At 37.1% G+C, this 23,821-nt stretch overlaps 1 protein-coding gene across 2 annotated transcripts in view; it reads right to left on the reverse strand.

The window, feature by feature from the left end:
* RIT2 (Ras like without CAAX 2) overlaps window positions 1–23,821 on the reverse strand; it is a 214,063-nt gene that overhangs the window by 70,737 nt on the left and 119,505 nt on the right. For both annotated transcript variants that reach the window (XM_085321927.1, XM_085321926.1), the window contains exon 4: window positions 11,713–11,904. In XM_085321927.1, the coding sequence (XP_085178053.1) occupies window positions 11,713–11,904 (192 nt within the window). The remainder of the gene's footprint in view (window positions 1–11,712; window positions 11,905–23,821) is intronic.

Genomic DNA, 23,821 nt, shown 5'->3' on the forward strand with positions numbered 1-23,821 from the left:
TTCATACTCCAGATGCCACCGAGGTCAAAGGACAGAATCCAGCTGACTTCACTACATTTATGAACATGTTGCATGGAGATCTTTCATTAAGGAATAAACCTTACATACAATTCTCTGATATTGTTTCCCTGCTAATAAAAYAGAAAAGACTGAAACACATGCTTTGAGATAGAAAAAGCAGTAAATTATTAATTGAGGCCCATGAGCCCTCCCCAYCTTTTGCTTCTACATCCTCAAAGGCTATTTATCAAATGATGTGCAAAACCYTAACAAGAGGGAACACATCAGATGTGTTAGTAAAATGCTCTTTGCATCAAAATTCAGAATGATGGTAGTATTACATAATTCTAAAGTCTTATATAGCCACTATTTAGGGGCTCAAGAAAGATTTTCTTTGCATCCACCACTGTGTCTGACCTGACGTCTCAGATGTTTGACACCACTGTATCCTGCCTGGACTTCCAGGTTTCTCACTGACCACAAAGTGTTGTTGACCCATCTATGATCTTTAGAACTTTCCCATTCCCTTTTCTTCTGATAGATCTCAAGGATTCTCACAATTGTAGACTCTCAGATCTAAATTATGTTCAAGTCCTCTCCCCACCCTGTTTTTAGGAATATCAGAATGCAGAAAGGGACAACTTGCACCTCCAATCACCTTGCAGGCATAGGCAATCGTCAGCRAAATCACCAAATTCACTTCAGGAGGAAGGGAAAATTGGATTCAAAGGGAATATAACCTCCCCATTAGCATCTCTTCTTCAGTGGATAAAGTAGCTAAACAGTTATGTAGCCCAAATCAACAGTCAGATGCCACTGAGTCTGCTGAATATTCAATATGTGTTTCACCCCAAGGAATGTACAGATCATCTCCTCTAACTCCTCTTCCAAATTCCTGCTCTTTCACCTTCACTTCTGACTCCAGCAAGCACACAACTACTTGAAAACCCTTCCACCACTAACATATTTGACATTTTTTATGGAATACATAAAATCTGCACACTCTCCTTCATATGAGATGCTAATAAGGAGAGCGGAGAAATCAAGGCCACCACCTGAATCCCACATTCCTGAATCAGTATGGAGTTTATTAATTTATTAATGCCCAGATAATTCTGGGAATCTGGCCATACCTCTCAGCCTGATTAAGTCTTGTGTTTGACTTCAATGGGAGATAGATCAGGATTTCTGTGACAAATCTCTTATATAGTTTGACATAATCAATAACGTACAATGATTGGAAGATTTTAGATTTGATCAGTAGTTTTAGTGGGCTAGGACTCAGAATGTCTGGGATAATATTATTCAGATTTCAGAGGAAAAAGCTCATATTTTATTCACTCCTGAAACTTAAAAATTCCAGGAAATCGTGGGCTGCATAAGCGAGTAGAAAAAAGGGCAAATGTTACATTTTAATAATAATGAAAAAAAATGTATGAGTCATAGCTAGAAAAGGAATAGAATTGTCCCATGTTTTAAGTAATGACAAGCATCATTAAATGTAAAGACACYGTCTTTCCCACTACCTCAAAGGGGATGTAAAACAAATTCAAAATTTCACTGACTAACTATATGTGACAGGAACACCCAAAGGGTGCCCTGTGGTGCTGGCACATATCCTATATCGAGCACATTGTTGATGCTAGAYTATAATGTTAAAACTCACATACAAATCCACACGAGTGCCTATAGAAACCTCCACATTTCYGACAGTGGTAGTAGCAGACAATTGAAAAAATKGACARGGCACATTATTTTTCTTCTTATTAATCTTTTGGATTGTAGTATGTGATAAAAATGAGAAAGAGATGGAAACAGARAGACAGACTATACCCTGAGCAATAGACGAAATAAATCCAGTAATGATGCAAAGAATCCCAATCCTTTCTTGTCTATGAAATAACAGGAATTTGACGGGGATACATGCTGTTTCATCATCCATTTAATCAAAATACTAAACATTGTCAGCCCCTATACTGACCTCTGAGAAACATCATTCACAACCTGCTGCCAGCTGGATACTGAATTGCTGACTGGTACTCAGTGACCCTGCTGCTCCCACTAATTTTCAACTCATCTTGTAGTCAACCCTTCCAGCCCATACCTTCCTGATTTGGCAACAAGGATACTACGGAAAACAATATTACAAGCCTTGCCAAAGTAGTGTTGAACTCAAAAATCATGTTGGCTGCACATTCATGCCACCTCAGTCCTCCCCTGGGCACGTGAGGAATGAAACGTTTCATCTGAGTGGGTTCATTCGTTCTCTGACAAYGTATATTAAAATAAATCATGCCACAGTAACTACTTTTTCTCACACTGCATCCTATTCCGTTTTCAGGACACAAAACTTGTGCTGCGCTCTAAATAGATGTCCTGGTAATTAATATCAGATAAACAAAATGTTAGATATCCTACCTATCAGACTGGGTCTGGGCTTCTGATCAATATGTACTGCATGCTTGTTGCGGTTAATGACTTTAACACAGAAACCTAAATTCTGACATTTTATAGACATTTGACATCTTGAGTTGCAACTGTAGTAACATGTTTTTAATGTCACTTCATCATAGGCAATTTTCTAGATCTTTTTGAATTAGCTATGTCATATCAAACTATTTAGACAGAGATTTAGAAGCTAATAGTACACACAGATTCTGTACTGTAAAATTTAGATACTGTATGACTGAGAGATTGGAGGCTTCTGATATGACATGGAACAGATAGAAATAGATTAGATAGACACAGATATTTTCTATTTCCTTTTCTTCTCCAGATTTTTTTTTTTTTGAGAAAGGGGATTGTTTGGGGATTGTTTTTTTTATTTGCTTGTCATGACTGCGCAACTTAACATCACAGTGTGTGAAGTTAACATGCAGTTATTCTTAGCCAAGCTGTTAGATCTGGTTAAAAACAAGTGTCTCTAACTTACCATTTTTTTCTGAAAAAAAAGCAAGTCAATAAGACAAGAATACAAACAARTCTTTTAAAAAATTAGATCATTAAACTGATTACTCCTCTTTTCTTTAAATGCCAGGTCATGCTCCTATTATTTGTGACACCATGATGAGCTGTAATTAAATTCTGGCAAAATTTCTTCTCTTAAGTAATTTGAGTTCTACTGAAAAACACACAGGAAACTATCCTTGTTATCAGAAAATTACTTTTTTTAAAAAATAAACAATGCATGCAGTAAATGTTGCCCCTTATATGAATCTGCTGCTTTGCCAAGGGACTTTCATTTTTACCAATTTGTTCATTACTGTCTCAGCTTCAGGACAGCATCTTTGCTCAAATACAGATTAACTTAAAGAACATGCATTAGTCCCACTCTAGTAAAGTGTAAGCTAAAATAGTTTCCAGAACTGGAACTGTAATGAATAATATATAAGAGTTAGACTGAAATCTTGATTTCATTCATGTAAAAATAGCAGCATGTGTATTAAAAAGACACATTCCCAGTGCATGCCATTCTATTTCACATATATGTGTCTCTGTKGAGAAAATGAGAGGATAAATCTTGAGAGATGGGAGGTCATATTGCTTCAGGCATGGATGGTGGAAAGGCAAAACTGTCCACCAATTAGTCCTGCCTGATGTGGTATGTTCATGCCTCTTCCCTTTCAGCATCAAGATCAGGCTGATGCCCGGCCTGTGCACAATGTGCAAGAGGAAGATTCACAGACAGGATAATCAAGTCCACAGCAAATGAACTGAAATAGAATAAAATGCAATTTTGCAATCAGATTCATGAAGCACTATCCCCAGAGCAGGATAGAAACCAGAGCATGAGTCATAGCCAGCTCCTTCCTTCCCTCTTTCTCTCCTGGTGAAAAATGAGCTATGGATAATTAACTTCCTCACAAATTTTGCTTTCCAGCACAGGAATCTGTACAGGCTTTTAACCAGCCATCAGAAAAACGATACCATTGTGCATTTACTTGCAAGCTGTTCCTCTTTGTGTGGTCACTGTATAACCAGTGGGATTCCCTCCGCGAGCRCTGAGGAATCCAAAAGCATCCTGAACTTACTTATGAACAAGTCCTACACCAGGCTTACATTAGGCTTGTGTGGGTAGTTTTCTRATTGCACTTGCGTACTTCATTTAGGAARAAAGATTCYTTTAGAAGAGTTGAAATGAAYGAAAAATGAAAAGCACATTGAAGTCTTCAGAACAGTTAACCTCCATTTTTACAGATCTAATAGACAAGTCCAAGACTCCAAATTTCACCTCAAAGGGCAATCTAGGTGAAGAAGACAAGTGATAAGCAGCTATCTCTGCAGTTTCACACCTCTCCTCCAAAAGGTCCCTGCACAGGAGCCAAAACATAGCCACAAAAAGAAAGGATTTGGTACATGGGGAGGACAAAATTTCTGAGGGGGATAGTTAAGTAAAAGCAGTAGGAAGTACTAGGAAACTTTTAAAATAAAAGAAAAAGCATGTTGCTGTCTAATATCCCCAGACAATATCYGACCTTGCAGCACCATCCCTAGCACAGATCTCTCACTAGAAGTGCACTCCTGCTTTGGTTACAACCAGTCAGTTGTCTGTTTTTATCTCTGGCTCTCCAGTCCTACCACTCATACTACTCAGCCTTCCTGCTATAATGTTTTTCTTTTTTTTCCCCTGCAGCTCAGCTATTGCTTCTCTGCTATTTCTTCTTTTATAGAGCAGCTTATTATCCACGTCTTAGTGCCTTCAAATGTCATCTCCTAGGTGTTGAAAGGATTACAGGGTGTACTGGATGTTCCACTAGAAGTCAACATAATTACAAACCCAGAAAAGAGCGAACAGTTTCATTACAACTGTCTGTGTGTCTGATTGCATTCACTGCACGCTGGGTAATATAATCATGTATTTCTTCCTGAAATATAAAAGCATTGTAATGACAAAGAGGTAAACTATGTATAAGCGAATATTTACTAGAGAAAAGAAAGTTAATAACAATAGAACTTTCTTGTAAGAAATTACAACGGCCAAACTGATTTCTACAATTGTTTTGTCATAGAAAAGCATACACAATTTTGAGTAATGAATTAATCCTGAAAGATTTTATTTAAATGATATAAGGAAGATTTCTCAGGATGGCAAAGAGTATGAAAGAAATGTCGACATAATAAAAATCAATTAAAAATAAATAGAAATTAGAGGTGCAGAGGAACATGACAGAATCCAGATATATATTTTTGGTAATGTAGCAAAGTGATTATCAAAGGTTTGACAGTTTTTTAAGATAATAAAACATCATGATAACTTCAGTGGTTTTAATTCTAAATATTCAGACAACTGTCATAATTCCATCAAAATAGCAAGAATGGCTTACATTATTCAGAACTTGAAGTGCAAAGGAAGAATATGATGTTATGTCATATGGGAAAGTCAATATGTAGGCAAATGAATGTTACTGATGACGGCAGCTCCTTTCAAATGCAATTCATTTTCAGCATGCATTCAKCCCAGCAAATGGCACTGTATGAACATCCACCGAAAATGAACAGTCAAGGTGACATCAAGATGGAGGAATGAATTCATCCAAAAATTCAACCCAATATTTATAAATCACACAAAGAGCTTTGAAGAATTTGCTTTATTCTGCCATATTCCTCTCTGGCTTTTTTCTATTAAAGATGCTGCTAGGCTTATTATAGTCATTGTAATTTAGCATAACTCTACCTGCATGCGGTTGAAATATGGTAAGATCACAGCTCAGTGATCTTTGGAAGCGATCGCCAACTAATCAAACTTATTATTAATTTGATTTTATTCAATTAAAAAATCAAAGGCAAGTTGAATGTGTTTTAAGTCTAGTCTGTAAATAGCAGCAATAATAACAACAAAACAAATTAGTAAGTTAAAATTCTTAAAGCATACTCATAAACAATTTTGTTAGGCTTCCTCTCACCTAAATATTGCTATATAAAGGCAAAGAAGCTAGTTGCCACTGTATTCTTCTACAGTCAACAGAGAGAAAGGCATCTTCAGGGGCATATTCATATYATTTTATGATATATGTCTAAGATAAGTGATAGTTCCTGTCTTTCTCCATTGACTAAACAGAGAATCTGGCCAACCCATTTGGTCTCATCACTTCTACATGACTAAAGGAAACTCAAAGGTAGACTACTCTTTGTCAGTAAATAACAGAAAATGCATATCCCTTGACTTGCAGTTAGAAAGTTGTGAGGAAACAACGAAAGCTTTCACACTGTGTAGCGCACTGGCCTGACAAATGAAAATCAAGAGTCCTTAGTAGACACACTCTTCCACTCAAACGTCTTTAAAAAAAAATGGATTCGTAAACGTGAAGAAGGCTTACAAATCTGAGAGCAGTTTTTATCCTGAAAGTGAAAGAATTCATCCTGATGCTAAGGTAAGAAGTTCAGAATACTGCAATCATATGGTTAAAGAAAGTTTAGTAAACAGTGTTTCATAGTCTTTTTCCTAGAAAATGAAAATAAACTAAAACATAATATAATATTCTATAAATATTTTCAGTGTCTCAGCCAGGCACCAGAAGGTATAGACTGGCAATGTTTGAAATATACTGAAYGGTTATTTGTATAAAAAACAAAAACAAAACAAGTGAAAAAAGGAACATTAGCTGTCTCAGACTCAACAAATATTTCAAGGTTTTAGAAGCCAGCATGGAAAGTCGAGTAACTGTCAAAATGAGAAGTCTAAAATTTGACACTGACAGTATCTGAGAACCAGTCAGCCCATTTTGAACAAATTCCACAGTAAAACCTTACCTAAGTGAGAATGGTCTACAGGCAGCTGGTTCAGATCATGAGAACGTATTTAGTCACTGCAATTCTGATTTGAAAATTATATCTTAATAAAACCTAGCCTATGAATATAATGAAATCCCTATAATTAACTAGCACTCTAAATAAGACATTATTCTGTGTTTTTTTAAAAAAAGACTTCATAAGTTCCTACTGAAGGAGGGAGGGGGGAAGGAGAAGGAACGAAATGCTTTCAGAAGCATTGGTCCTGCTCAGCTTGACAACTGAGGTGTTGAATGGTAAACAAGCGTCTACTTCTCTTCAGGACCAAGACTGTACTGGCAAAACTAASAATTTTGATGACAGCCTTCCCAGAGAGGCCAAGAGCTGAGTGAAGCGTGAGCTGCCCTCATAACCTTAGACTAGATGGATATCAACCTGTTATCTCTGGACTCCAGTGAGCCCACAGGATATTCCTTTGGGGATCCAAGAAAAGTCTGCAGGAAAAACTGTTTCAAAACGACTATGCAATTTCTATATAGGTAGAATTTCCAAAGGGGTTCTAATGTCCACATGAAAAATTTGAAAAAGCTGCTAGAAAGTATTTCTTCTGTCTAGTTCAGAACTACAGTACGTTGTTTGAAAAAGCTTATGTAGTTCCCCACTGAATTGCTGAACGCAATATATTGCAATGGTTAGTAGACAAAGGCTTCTTGGATAATTTTTTTCAAACAATCCTTCAACAGTGCTGCATGTTTTTATTTAATTTTTTTTCAACTAAAAATAGAAATTTAGATTTAGCAGGGCATGAGTTAAAATATTTATCATATTTTTTAAAAGATTAGTATGTTCTAACTACATAAACTAAATATTTATCCATTATATAGCTTTTAAACCTCATTAGGAACCAGATTCTCATCTGAGTTAAAGTGACAAAACTTAGCTGAAATGGAAGTATCTATTGCACTTTGTAAGCTGGTCCTAAATGTTTCTTATACTTTAATGACACTTAAAACACACATAGAGCCTCTCTGTACCAATCTAATGACTTTAATGTAAGAAGGCACTGAAATTAGATTGGTATCTAATCAGGCACTTAGCGCTCTATTTTTTACATCAAACAGCTATGGGATAAAATACATGAAATACTTAAAAGGTCCTTAGAGCAAGGACTAAAACACAAGGACTGAACACAGCTGAATGCCTTAGCAACTCATGCGCATTTACTATCCAAAATGGAACAAGGTCAGAAAGGGCTGGATGCAGCCACAGTACAAACGGGTGGCAAGAAAAGCAGGGCGGAGGGAAGCTTGCAACCACACWGGACAGACACGTCAGGAAAATGACTACTGAATCTTTTTCCCCCCCCCTAGTTTCTGCACTGTTTCAGAGAAAATGGAAAGTGTTTATTCTTTAGGTGATATAYATAAAAAACATTTTAGGAAGGAGTACAAAAAAAGCCATTTCTTAAGACAGACAAAAATGACAGSAATACTTAAAGACAACAATAATTTYTCTGAATCCATCAGAAAATAACAACATTATTTTAAAAAATAAGCTTATCATTTTGGGTTTTTAGTAGAGTTTCTCTTTACACAAAATTTTACTTGCAGATTAGCTTTTTTTTGCAGTCCTGTTGATAGATTTGAGGCAAGYGACATACATCATTAATTGTATTGTGCAGGGAGTTGCATTTCAAACAAGAGCTTTGTCTGACCAAGCTCCTACTGTCTCTCTGATTGTTGTGGAATTGTCACTAAATGGAAATGATGTCAGAGAATATTGAACCTAATGTTACGTTTCCAAATACTATGAATAATATTACAGTAGCTTTAATGAATTTTATTGGAAAAAAATGTCTTTAAATAAAGCAATAATATTAGTCCTGGTGCCCTGGCTGAATTCCAGTTTGGTTAATTACATTCTGCTTACCTACTATTTCTCAGTAGTTTTAATTGGATATATTTGTGTACCTYACTGCGTGTTTGAGCTGTACATTGACATGTTGATGCTGTGCGTTGTCAACTCATTGCTGTCTGTCACCCCCGAGTCAGCTGTCTTCCATTCCTATCAGAGCACTATTAATCAAGCCATGACTACAGTACGTGACCTTGAAAAGCTTTCTTTCCCTTTCCCTTCCCCCAGTTCACCAGGTTACTTCAGTATTGCTTAACCCAGCAGGTACAACTTATCTCACTGTTTATTAAACACACAGGGGTCATTCAGGTCCCAGCCATGGCAAAACATTAGTGTGTGCTTAAACCTGGGTACAGACATGACTGCCCACACACTAGCATTTCTGCTTGGGTCAGAGGGGCGCTTGGAAGAAAATCTCCTAATCATCTCCACTTACTGTGCTTTGCTTTGAGTTGTGGAGTAGTCTGTGAGATTGCGACCTGCACTTTGGATGAAAGTTAAGTGGAAGAAATGCTCCAGGAGCTTATCTCGTGCACTTCAGCACCAGCAGAGCAGGCAGTTAATGGTCCCGGAGTAGAGCTACTCCAAGTGAGAAAAAAAAAATAAATACTTCTGAAATACAGACACCAAGTCCTCAGAACAAACCATTTTACTCTACAGCTTGACTCTTACTGGTTCACATTTCTTGCTTATGCAGACACAGTCATATTCAAATGCTTTATTCAGATCAGCAGATCTGAATTGTACTGTCTTACTTGTCTTTGATGTAAGGCTGTTTCATAGCTCAAACTCTGGATGGCAAATCATTTGAGAAAAATGTTCTAACATTGGCAGTGTTTGTTGATAGTTGCAGAATGGCTATGGAAGAAAAGGTTCTGATGACCTAGTTCCCAGCTCATTAAAGGATTTTAAACTAATTAGGACCTTGAGTTRGGATTGCCTTTATACATATATTAGGCAGGATCTTTAGTGACAACACTGTATAATAGTTTTATCTGCATCTGCCACATCTCAAAGATTTCATTTCTACTATCATTACCAAAAGATTCCCTATGCCTTTTCCTCTTGAGGGTCATCTGTAATATTCAATTCAGACATTCATGCATGTCAGTTTTCCTGTTTGGGATACTAGACAAGACCACATATGTAAAACATTTAAATCAGGCATGCACTTTTGTTTCAACTATTCCCTGAAGCATACCGGTAAAATATTTGAATGACTCTTTATGAGATAGGTAATTGATAATGAGTAAAGTCTTTCTTATTTTGAGATATACAAAATTACTGCTGTTATAGCTGTTGCTTTTCCCAAGTCAATGATGTATTATTTTAACAGATGGCTCCAAAACTTCAAAGCTTAACTGAGGAGTCCTATTTTTCACAGCACTTACAGCAGAAGGGGCTCAATATGAGATTTTTCTTGGCCCTGTACAGGCATAAGCAATCACTGAAATACTCAGATCTAAATTTTGAGTCTCCTGGAGTAAACAGATTTAGATGTCCAAACTTAATTCAGTCCCAAAACTTTAAAGGTTTTGAATCCAGAAGACTAACTAATGAGAGATGATTATGTCTGGGATTTGTGTATTTTGCCTACTGTCTGCATTGATAGTGATTAAAATATAAATGCCTAATAAAACACAAGATCAGAAAATGGTACTGCCAAAGATAACTGGAACAGAGCCTTCATATCACTTAGTGAATATAAATACAGTGTTTCTGGAAACCTGATCTACAGATTAGAGCAGATAGAACAATCATACTCAGTTCCTCTTGATATCAGGTGCAATGTTCCATTCACTCAGCAGAACAAATGAATCCACATCCCTTCCCCATCTGGTATATAAGGTATCTCAGGAGCTACTCATATTGTGCTGAACGTTGCACGTGACCTTGTTTTTTTAAGATCGCCAGCTAAGTGTTAAGCTTCAATAGGATTGCCACCATTAAGGTTTTGTCGCAATTTGAATTAGGGAGAAAGTCAATGGTCTGGAAACAGATGTGAAATTCTTTAAATGTACTTCATCAGATCTTCAAAACTGATTTCAGGCTTAACACTGCCTTGGATTTTCTTATGGCAAAAGAAAAGACAAATAAAGGGAGAGATGAGTGACAGGATAAGTGGTAAAAGAGAGATAAGATCATGTGAGCACAGATGCTAATGAACTGAAAAATACCACTTTTTAAGCTGTTACATATGTCTGAACAGAAGGTAAGTCAGTCATCTGAAAGCAACTTTCGTGTGTATAAAGTGCCTCTTAGACTTCCATGTAAAAAATCTTTTTTCTCCCTGTTCAAAGTTTCTGCTTAAGATTAAGGAGATTTTCCATCTTGCATTAGCTCACAACCAAGTGACTTCTAAGAYGATCTCTCGCTCATTCACTGTCTTGCACACATACATACACACACAYATGAAGGAAGGGGAGAAGAAGCAATGGGAAAGGTGGGAAAAGTTTACTCCAAACTCTAAGAGCCACAGTCAATGCCCTCATAGCCAATGAAATCTACTGCTATATGGGTGGTAGCAGCTGGAGTCTTGTAGACAAATCAAAGTGAATTTAAATCTTGCGTGTACCCTTCTTATATGAATATTCTAACAACACAGTCACTGGCTTCTCAGGTAAAGATAAACYTTTATGTATTTATTTATCTTAAACRAGAATTGGTTTCAGYCTGGYTTGATAAAAATTTAACTGAACATTGTACATTTATGGAAAAAAATCTGTCTTTAAAGGAACTTCCAAAGAAAACATGTTTTTTTTAATCATAAAGATCCTGGCTGAATCTATTTCTACACTTAATAGATAAATAACATCCAAAGAAAATAGCTGGATTCATTTACAAAAGCAAGAACATGCTTGGATGATAGGCAAAGACTACTTTAAGATCTATATTATCTGAATGAAATGTACTGCTACAGCCTTATTTATTACCTATCCTAGTGTGTTGCTCTTTGATTAAACCTCATTTCATGCTATTAATTCTCAACAGTACTGCACAACACACGCTACAGAAATCCCTGAGGTAGCCAAAGAAAAATGAACCCAAAACAGCAGAGAAGTTACTTACTTGTCTGAACTCTTCAAGATCTATTTTGTTTCCCACCAGCACCAAGGGGATGTCATAGGTGTGCCGGACACGATAAATTAGTTCCTTCAACTCAGCAGCTTCTTGAAAAGATTGGCGGTCTGTGATGGAATAGCAGATAATGAAGCCTTCTCCGCCTCGCATATATTGGTCCCTCATGGCTGTGAATTCTGCCTGTGGAATAAGAACACGCACAGCAATTTAGCAGACAAAATTATCCAATTGCAAATAGTGGACTTACTGAAAACTATCCTCATTCCCCCCAAAATTTCACATTGCTTCTTTTAATGTTTTAAATATTGCTTCTTGACACTCATGCATTCTTGGGGCTCATCATCCTGGACAATACACCACTAGGATTTCCCTTAGGGCATTTTCTCCTTTTTCCCCTCAGAGGAACTCTGTCTTCTAAGAATAGCAACTTCTTGCACTGGTTTCTGCATAGAGCAAACTGTGTTTTGTATTTCTTGAGCCTTTTACAGCACTGGTACACACAGATGACTTCCAAAGCAATAGATACTAATAAGTATAAAAGAAGAGTTATATTGCTGTCTAGGGATAGGAGACAGGTACMAACTCCTTATTATGCCCTTGATTCAAAAGCCCAGTAATTTCAAAAAGACATTCACTGACTCCCACTAGCTTTGGAATAGTGCCTAGAAAAATAGGAACGTAATCTACAAAAAAAGGTCTGTTCTTTTAAATGTTTCCAAAGAAGCTGGGGTTTTYGGTTCAGCCTGGGATAATACCATTAAAATGAACAATTTTGAATAAAGTGAGAATTACCCCCAAAATTCTACTCCTGTATTTTTATTTATTTGTGTATGCATTTGTTTTCATAGCAACATTTTTGATTAACATTAKATTTTTTAAAAAAGTATTTAAAGAATGCCACATTCTAGAAAATCAAGTTTTACTTTTTAAAAAACTAGTCTCAGATATTGTGGCTTGAGAATGYTTTAAAGCCAGTTTCTTTTTCAAGTTTGTTTTCTCTTCTTGATCATAGCCCAGAATAACCCAATGCCATGGCAACAGTCGGTCAGAATCAGAATTCTCCTGACAGAATCAGTTCTCCAGAGATATTAAGATACAGGAARGTCTGATAAAGCAAGGAATACACATATCAACTTTGGACCATTCCTATGAGCAGCARCATACAATATAAAATCCTGAAATTTTTCATCTGTTGAAAATTTAGCCTAGCATTTTTTTAAAAGTTTGTTTATATATAGTGTGTGTATATATAAATATAAATATATATATATATACACATATCCTCAACTCTTACTGAAAGTTGAAAGGAAATGGATCACTCATGCTCTTTTAAAAGTCTCAATCTTAAATCTCTCTCAATAGTCACTCATGTTGATTGATAATACTTGCTGCGAGTAGACTCCGTGTTGACCATTATCATTTATTCATGATGTATCTTTTACCCAAGGGCTTTCTTATATATCATTCAAAATATTTCACCTGCTATGAGAAAAAGTCCACACACTAAGCTCCAAAATAGCAGACTAATAGGCAATTTAAGGGTAAGATTCTGCTTTGAGACTTACTCAGAATTTCAAAATGTCTAAGCTGACACYACCGGCATCCCAAGAGAGTTTATTAACTACCAAGCTACATGACAGTGTGGGTTAGGTTAGTGCTCTACCTCATCCTGCTGAAACTAGATGTGTAAGAATTGAGGCAGTCATAGGGAGAAATGCAGAACACATCAGAGAAGAGGGATGATACAGTTTGTTGGTTAGGGGAAGAAAATGAATGGAGAGGTGGACTTTGTTCTCAGATCTTTGCCTGTCATTTACATTAGATAGCCACTGGATTAAACAAAGGAATAGCAAGTCAAGAGACCAGATCCAAGGCCTCCCAAYCAGAAAGTGTTAATGACTAAGCACAGAGACATACTCTCTCTTACTTAATTACCCCTAGATCCTAGGCTTTCCTGCTGTAACAAAGGTCTCTCCAGCTATTCCCTGGTTTTATTTTCTGTTTGCATCCGTTACCTAGAACTACTTTGTATCCTGACTAGAAGGACGCTCGCCTCTTTTGCAGAAGTTGAACAAGGCCAGGATCCCCTCAGGCTGGAAAAACAATGGAAACTTCACCTGGAGTTAAGCTTGCAGATTAAGGCTTATTGATTTAGCTGCCTATGCACAGTTGTAAGCTGGTATCTAAGACCCCATTATATTTAATGGAAAACTAGTCAATACAATTAACAGACTGCAATTTTTTCTACTGATGAAAAATAGTTATGTACTTGAGGGTGAGCTGAGCATTTAGACAACTAAATCAAGCCTGTAGCTCCCATGTAGACACTTAAAAGTGGATATTTTGGTCTGGAACTTAAATCCCAGCCCAGATGTTCCCTCTTCCTGGGTTAGGGCTTTCATAAGTCAACTATTATAAAACTGTGTTATTATCCTTCTCAGCCTTTTACAAAAGATGAACCCTGCTCAGTGAGATGATCCACCTCTAGGAAGTGCTCTTCACTTCAGCCATTCATTTATAGCCCTAAAGGACAAACAAAGAAGGAATTCAGACACAATCTGTTTAAGCACTAACTCTAAATCACTTGCTGCACCATGCAGGGACTCACAGGATCACTCCCCAGGAGCTTAATGGCTTTGCTATACTGCCAAAGGATTCTAGGTTCCTACTTCTATGCGCTGTGAATCATTCCAAAGGSACAAAGCGCTTCACTTCTAGCCACTGACATTCTTGATCTGGAGTCACCTACGTAGGTGTTCTGGTTTACAYGTGGGCAGAATTATGACTGCATAGATACGAATCAATTTACTTCTACAATTTTTTATTATGACATGTTGTTGAATTCTAGTTGAATTTAACAATTCTAGTTGAAATTAAACAGCCAAAATGCTTTAGTGTCATGCTTGCAGTGATCCATTTTTGCATTCACTAATTATTACATCCAAAGTGGACTGGCTACACCCACATGTATATTTTGTTGTTAACTCAAATTTTCTTTCTTATTTTTTCATCATGATTTTCACCTAATAGTTTTTTCCTCTTGTCATGATAGCTTCAAGATTSAATGTTAAATATAAGAGAACTAGAGGAAACATAAAAATAGGAACACTGAACAATTACTAAAAGCTTTGGGTCCATCTTGAGCCCTTTCTTAGATTTCCAAAATGTTCCTTTTTTTATTTACCAAAAACCTCAACATAATCATATACATTTAGAAAAAGAATAAATATGATTCTCAATTAAYACAATATAACCCTTGCAATAATATATGTATATTATACATACAAAACAGAAGACTAAGATGTAACTAAAYCTCTTTGATCAATTTTTAGTTTGTCTTTTTCCAGATTTCACAGCTTGYAAGTATCTCTACAGTAAGCAGAACCAAAACATAAATCCATGTTCACCTGGATTTTGTAGAAATTCAGAGGTAGATGGAGATRAAATCAAAGGTTCTGGAAGCCCTTCAGTATTTTCTTAATATAGTTTTCTTATRAAATAAGCAGCTATGTGCAATTAGAGTGCAGGGGGCACACTAATATCTTTSATTTTTCCTGCTATTACTGTGGCTTTTTTTGTTAATTATTCAGGAATGGTACAAGATCCCATTTGTTACTAATAGGAGAAAAAAATGAAACATTCCCATGTCAATAAAAGCCAAAGGGAAYAGACAGGAGGAAATCACACCTCCTCAAAACAAAATCAATTCTAAGAATTAAAGTGAAGATTTGTCATGCTTGTAACACTTTGCAGTTTGACATCAGTCTATAATATTCTCCTGTGTATTATGACTAAGACTTAACTGAAAAATGTGATAAGAAATCTTTTGAAACAAAATTGTCTAATTGTCTTCCTACTGCWGTACTTCAGAACTAGAAGCAAATTTTGATCAAAACAGAATAAAACTTTTTTCTAAGTTGAAAGAAGGCAGTATATCTTTTTTCCTTTCTTTTTCTGATATAATTGACTGCAGAAAAAGCTGATACTAATGCTCATATGACAATATGTAAGTCAATGTGTTAAAGAAAGTTAGCAAGAAAATTTCCCTGTGATTACTTCATTCCATGGATGTGTCATTTGCCTTTTTCCAGCCATCTCATCCGATCTTTCAGAGATAGTGGCCTCACAATAACATCAAGCAGCTCCCTCAACATGCTCAGGTGTATTCCATCCACCTACATCAAATTGTATTCACTCAGCTTAATCAATTTTTTCCCAAACGACTCCCACCCCTGCCCAAGGGTAGTATATCTCTTCTTCAAATTTTCCTGCAGGGAATGAAGATGTGGGAGATCTAGTGTCAAGAATTACCAGTAAAGGYTGAGCTAAAAAAGTTCTTGTGCATGTTAGTCCTTTCTATCACTAGGCCACCTACTCCTTTCAGCAGTAGACCCACATTTTCCYTGCTCTTCTTTAGTTACTAGGGTTCCTTTGGAAACCCACTTGGTTGCCTTTCACATTTCTCAAAAGTTTCAATGCCAGCAATGCTTTGGCCTTCCTAATCCCATCTGTTCATGCCTAAGAAATATTTCTATATTCCTCTTTGGGGGCYTGTCCCTGTTTGTTCAGCCGAACTGACCTCCTGTCAATGCTCTTTTCTGATCTTAGATTTGGGAGAACAATTCAGTGAGGAAGAAAATAGCTATTCTGTGATTTCTCTCTTTTATCCTGCTTTTCATAAAAAGCAAGATATATATTTTTACTTAGCTTTTAAGTTCATTTTGTTTTCCTATAAATAGAAAAACTTTTGCCCAGCTCAGAATAGCAGTAGTTTTGAAGTAACTTCTTCCACATCACCATTTCACACCAGCAGAACTAACAACTGAAGCCAACCCTCCCCTATCCCATCTTACACGTCAGGCAACAGGCAGCCTTGTCAGCAGCTAAAGGATAAGAGAAGAAGAGGGAAAGAGAAGAAATAATAATAAAAAGGACACAGGCAACGTACAGCGGGTCACAGCGTGTTTCTCTTTTCCGTGTGTGGCGGTAGACTTGGGGCAGAAACGCGGCGCAGCGCTTGCTCTGCACTTCTCAGAAGCGTAGTGTTTAGAAATTTAAAGATGCAGCAGCTCAGAAGCAAAGGTGTCATGTTTTTCAAACTGCACACGCACTCCACACGTTTCGATGCCTGTGCTTTTTTTTACAGTCTTGGCTGGTAGCTCTGGAAGAGGTCAGAGCCTCCCCAGGGAGGCCAGCCTCACAGTTTGAGAAATGCCGCTTTCTGTGTCTTCTTGTCTTATGTTCTGCTTGACTTTAGAACCGGGAATCTGCTAACAGATGTTCTTAATCAAAGCTGTCTCCCTGATTACCACAGGGGTCATTCTTATTATGAAGAGTTTTTTTTTTCTTCTTTTTTTTTTTTTTTAAACATTTCTAGTGAACACCAGGGGATGTTCTCGGAAACAGACAGGATATTGTTCGTCTATGACAACGAACAAACAAGGATAAAATGAACCAAAAGGACACAGGAAACTTAGCGTGGAAGAATAAATCCTTCAAAAAAGTGAGAGAATCAAAAGTATAAGCCATACATCATAAAAGAAGTAGGGCAAAACATACTGATATACTGTTTTTATTCAGAAACTTGTTTACAAGTTGAAAATTTCTCCAGTCTCAGAAAAGATCTTGCCAATATGCTCAAAAAATAATTTTTAGCAGCAAATGCTTTTCTAAAGCCAAAGTGCAACCCTTTCTTATCTCTGTGTGAATAAATTCTCTGTTAATAAATATCACAGCTAATTTCACTGCAACTACATATCATTCATCTGTCACAGTTTGTTAATAAACTCTGCTTTTCTTTTATTTTCTGAAACATTTATCTAAGGAAAGTTTACAACAATGATTGAGAAGTGTTGTGATATTTATTTGCTATTTTACTACTTTTTCAGTCATCTTTTTGTGTGCAAAATCAAGCAGCCTTTAGAAGTTTTTTAAAGTTTCTTTGTAAAATCAAGTAGCAAGAAAAGTATAGCAGTCATATTCAGAATAAGAAAGCTTCCAGAAGGAATTTGCATGGATATTACATTTTAGAGTCTCCACCATTCAGCTCCTAATACCCCTCACTGTAATAAAGGCACGAAGGATGGGACTTTTTTAATCTGACTTCTGCCACTGAAAAGGTGTCACCTACTCTGCATCAGTCTCCAAATTTCTCTCTGCAGTCAACAGAGATGACCAGCTGCAGAGGGTGACTCATTCCATCCTGAGAGAGGTCTTTAAGACATCAGGGATGACTTTCCCTCTTAGCTCCCTCTCTACCTCAGCTGTACTTAATTAGCACAGACTAAATGCCTATCCCACACTTTGAGGCCTGCAATATGGGCCACAGCCCCCACTTAGTCATATCCTMTATGCATTTAGATAATAAGATTTATCTTCCTGTTCATTTTAAAGTTTTCATTTGCTTTTGTAAGGCTGTTGTGTTTCCAGTGGAATTCTTAAGATCAGGAAGAAAAAAACACCTAGCACCTAAATGCAGTGGATGATTTTTCCCATCATGGCACATATCAGCAGGAGATGCTATTCCTCAGCATGGGATAAGGTACATTAGGAGCTAACAAATAGATATCAAAGTTTCAATTCTGCTATCTTTGCCTGCACAACCCTACCTTACACCAGCTATAGGTTACCAATAATGACAGAACAGAAAACAAACAAACAAAAAAATGAATCATATGAGCATCCTAACACTTCACTTTTCCTCCTTCCCTCCTCTTCCTCAAAGGAAGGATGATGACATCCTTTGCAAACAGCACAGACAAAAGGGACTGTACAACAAAAGGTACAGAAAGAAGTTTGCAGCAGGTGGTACTAGACCACCTGTGACAGCCAAAACCATCTGCCACATCACTGAGGGGAAGGAGGGGAGATGCAGACAGCTCAGACAGACTGAAGAAAATGTCAGGGCTCTGACTAAAACACTGGAAGGTAGAGGTTGATTCTTCCTTGCACTAAGTCTCTACACTCTTCTGGTTGTGCATCAAAACTCTTCTCAGGATCCCTTTCGCCTGCTCTACTAATGATCTAGAAACAGCTCAAAGTGGGATTAGTGAGACTTTTATATCTATATATATATTTATATCTAGTGGGATAAATGAGAATTAGCCTATGAGTCTGTAGTAGAAGTATATTATTATTATTATAATCACTCCCCTGATTAATGATCATTCAGTGCCTTATAATTACAGGAAGGAATCACGTTACAAAACAGCAATTTTCCTTTTCTTCTTTGAATTTGTACTGGGGACAAAATGCACATCACAGAAGATGGGAACAGTACAAATATAACATGCAAGATGCAGTTCATGTTCCAAGCAGACTAATGTCTTTCTGAACTTAATCTGACAGCCTTCCAAGGCAATATTATGAATTCCACATTGTACAAAATCAGTAGCCTCTCCATAACTCTAGGAATGTACAACAAATAAAAAACTGAGACAGATATTGAAATTAATCCATAATTTGGAGGGCAACCGACAGCAACCCTGCTGAACTCAGTGCCTATTTATTTGGCCACTTCTCCATTTGTTTAAACTACTTGATTAATCTGTAGAGGGAACCGGACAGGAAGAAGGAGAATATTTATGACAGGCAATCTGAGCTGGAAGATGTAGGTAGGATTTTCGGTTTTGTGATAAATAGTAGTAACTTCTTAGCTGCTACTTTCCAGAGTTTTCTGTGTGCAAGCACACTCTGCAAACTGAAAAGATAAGCTCATCCAGGTAGACCAAATGAAAGGGACTCTTTAGCACCTCAAGACCTGGCCTACAAGGAAGAAGACACTCCAAACTAAGTGCATCAACTGAATGAATAGTCAGCAAGTTAAAAAGCATGCTAAGACTCAGATTGAACATGCAATGCAAACATAGTTTTATTTCCCTAATTTTGCAAAATTTAGGCTGAAAAAATCATAAATTTCCCTCTCCTATTCTCCCACACTTACCTTCTTCAGCATCAATCTGATCCCTCTAGTAAAAGGACTTCAATATCAGACAGGAGCTGGTATTACACTAGACCTCAGTTCATGTTTATTTCTGAAGACTAATGTCTTTGCCTGGAAAGACATAGATTCCTCCATAGTAGTTAATAAATCTTTAATCTCAGAGTGCTGGAGARACTGTATAAGCCTTTGAAGTTGTGAATATAAAGAATGAATTATTTTTTTAAAAAAAGTCTTTATTTCTTAATCTAAGTTACTATACCAGGCTCATTCATGTGGGCATTAGCCTTATCTTTATGTAGACGGTCTGAGATTTCGATTCAGTAAGTGCAAATTTTCACTCTGTCTAAAAGCCACCAGAGTCTATGATCTTAATTTGATACTAGTTTCTTAAAACCATTGTGAGAAATCTCTTTCCATCACCTGTGAATTCATGCCCTTTTCTAAATGAGGGCTTAAACGTTCAGGTTCCTCTTCACTTTCCAGTTATGATACTTCTTCCCATCATATCTAGCATTGCTYCCATTCACAGACACTTCAGGATCAGGTCTTATGAAAGGCAGGTGGAGATGTATCGTCACACTCCGAACACTGAGGGATTCCTATTGCACAGCCCCACTGGCTAGTAACAGAGCACACTGTTCCACAGTTGCTGTTCTGCATTTGCACATTGCTCTGCTTTCACTAATACTCTGTCAGTCCCAGAAACTAAACATCTCAGCTGGGTCATAAAGTAAGATTGAACCACATCAGCCTGGTAGAAAAAAATAAGTAAAGGAAAAGCAAATAAATAAAGAARAACAATTCAGAAAAACTTTCTAATAAAATAACACAGAACTTCTTTGAAAAATAACATCACAGAACAACCCTTCTTTCCCACTAAAGACATACTAAGTAACCTGCTCTGGTACTTTGACCATCTCTTTAGAAATAGCTTCTCTTCATTGATGTTTCCACTCTAATTGCCCTCCTGCCCTCAGGTGATAATGTATTTGCCCGTTTGCTACACCTGTGCTATGAGCAGAGCTTTATTAATCCTGCTTCTCTAAAGATGGTAAACAGCTTGTCATATCCAGTAATGAAAATACACAGTCCATCCTTGGGAGTTGATATTGACTTTCCATTCACCCCAAAATATGGATGAAATCACCATATCAGTTCTCCACAACGCCAGCATAAATGCCTCAGAGCTACATCCCTAACTCAGAGAACTGTCTTTTTCTTTCATATTAATGCTAATGGCTTCTTCCTTAGGGATAAGCACCTTAGTAATTTTCTCTTAAGTGCATGCACTGAAGCAATCTTCATCATTAACTATCTCTAAAAACCCCAACTGATTTAGTTTATCGTGCCCCATAAAACACTTTTTTCCCCCTCCTCATTGGTATGCAAGCAAGAATGAAACCGATTTTCACCTTTTATCACAAATGGTATCATAAATGGTGAAGAGAAAGAATTAATAGCTCAGTAATTACCTTTTAGTAAACAGCAGGGAAAAAAAAAGACAACAACCCACTAGTGAAGAGGTAATGACTGCAGCTGCAAGCAGGGGCTCACCAGGGACTCCAACAAGCTCTTGTCAGCTTACGTGGGGATTGCTGACTTGCCATCTTCCCCAGCGAGGCTTGTGCAGCCTTGCAGAGGTAAAGCAGGAGGCTATGGAGTCAGACRTGCCATTGCTCTGACAGATGACTGCAAATGGTATTCTGGCTTGCATATATGTTCTCTCATGATGACTTCCATATAACAGGTTTGCTTACGTAAAAATTTCCCAACATAGGTACTTTCTCTCCCTTCCTTTGTGCCTTATTCATCACCAGATATACAATCTTAACGAAAAATAAAAAAAAATAAATTAAAAAAAAAGAAGAAGAAGAAAGAAAAAAAGAAGCAAGCATGCTGTGTGGTGGCTTCTTTTAGAGTTTTGTAGCATTTAATCAATTATGGACTTATTCTTGCCACTGAAATTTAGCTCTGTGTTCAYCTGAAGGACGTGATCCTTGGGGACTACATAAATCATCGCCAATATGAATGTAAACCAGTTGTTATAGTTGCATTGATTTTTTACTGCCCACAGGATTAAAATCTAGTATGACTCTGACAGAAAAGGACTGAGTTGTCATGTCCCTATCACTTAAAGTTTTGTTCCAGTAAAAAGGAGATCCTACCATTCTTTTTCCCTTTCATTTGCACTAATGTTTCCAGTACAAGTGAGCTGGCTAGGCAGAATTAAGTGCACAAGAATAGTCACTGGAATGGCATCTACAGACGTSCAACAGAACATCACTCTCAGTGATCTGCTGGGGATTTGTGGAGACAGCCTTAGCTGGAATAGTGGGAATATGTGCCACCTCAACCAGGCACAGCTCACAAAATGTGCCAAAGGTGTCTTCCTATGCAATGTAGCTATCCTGCACTAAGCGATGTTCCTACCTTGACGCTAGCATACAGGATACATCTCACTAAATATTTACAGGTATTTACAATATAGTTGCCCATATCTTATTTAATTGCCTCAACTTCCTTCATAGTCAATGAAAAGAAACAAGCCTAGAAAGGTGTCTGAATTATTTAAAACATTTATGTTAAACTGAGAGAAACTATGCCATCGAAATACCTCTTTTTTTTTAGCAATCATAAAAACAATCTAAATGATCAGTTTAGATATAAAAGTCCACATTTTGGATAGCTTAAGTTAGATGAGGGTAGTTTCTCTTCGGACTACCATAACATCAACAGATATGAGGTGTATCCCATACCCCTACACTTAGTGCATGGCATGGCTTTTTGACAAAGCCATGGAAGTTGTGCCTGGTACATCTTCTCTTTCATAATCATTACAACTTGCCACCAAAAAATGACTTGGAACAGAGGAAGTGTCGTCTTGAAGAAATATATCCTGAAGTTCAGTTTGAGGCAGTTTTCATGCCCTGCTTGAAAGTGGGACATGGAGATAATATCAACTAGAYGCCAAAATAACAGAGTTACCAGGTGTAGTAACTCCCTCCCTGAAGTGAGAAAGAAATAGCAGAAATTGTAGAAATAACATGTTTTGGGATATTCTCAGCAGGGACACATATAATATTCCTAATTTCACCCTATGATCTTATATCTAAAGAGGTAGATCTATAATACATGAAGAGGATGGCATGCAGGTCTCCACTCCCCTGAATGCTGTTCCAATCTGGAGACGGGGCTTTAATTCACATAGCAGTTAGAGAAGAATGGGTTTAAGATGAGACGACAGGAAGAGGAAAAAGATAAGGTATATGCAAGGAAACTAATGAAGTAAGGGAATGCAAGGTGATAGTAACTGACCCTAGAGTYTGGTAGTAGTTCTACTGTATGTTAGACAGCATTATCTGGGAAAATATTAGGCTAAATTAGGACATTGGGCAGAATGCAATGCTCCTTGGATTAAACACAGTGAAATTGTCATGTTCTTTTTGCTTTGTTCTTTTTCAGCTAATGGGTAAGAAACTTCAGTGAAAACAATTCTTCTCTAACAATGCAAATTAATATCTAACTTTTTATGGAGCTGATCTTCACTCAACATACACTGAAGACTTCATCCATATCCATTATCAAGAYATCTAGGTTTCAGAGTAAATTGGAGGCAGTTTAACTGAAGATAATTCACATCCAGTGAGGTTAATGAAATGAAGTTCCATTCTCAGACCCACAGCCTGCGTGTCTGCCTGTAAAAAAGGACGATGATTTTTATTTCTTCAGAAAAGAGCTATGAGGATAAAGACCAAAGTCCAAAAGTGCAGTCATGAGATATTTAGCTTAGATTGATAGATCTTGAAAGATCTGAGCAGCTCCTGAGAGATGCCAGGACTGTCCTATACAAGGATACATCTTGCTTATAATTTTGCAAGCAGTGTTTGACTTCTTCAAGGTATAAGTCAAATGCCATATTGTAACTAAGACAGAAAAGCTGATTTCTTATACAGGCACAGCCAATGTATCTACTGATGAGCTTTCGGTCTTTTTGAAAGGAAAAATTGCTCCCTGGCATGGCTTGTTTCACATCRTCCTGCTGTTCCGGTAATAACATGGAACTCCTGTGGCAACAATTTATTCTCCTCACCCATTAGGCACAAAACAAAAGCAGGCACAAAGACCTAAGCAAACTGAAGAAGCAAGAAAAATACA

Source organism: Rhea americana, unplaced genomic scaffold, assembly GCF_003343005.1.
Source record: "Rhea americana isolate MKP2758 unplaced genomic scaffold, rheAme1 scaffold_73, whole genome shotgun sequence".
Classification (NCBI taxonomy): domain Eukaryota; kingdom Metazoa; phylum Chordata; class Aves; order Rheiformes; family Rheidae; genus Rhea; species Rhea americana.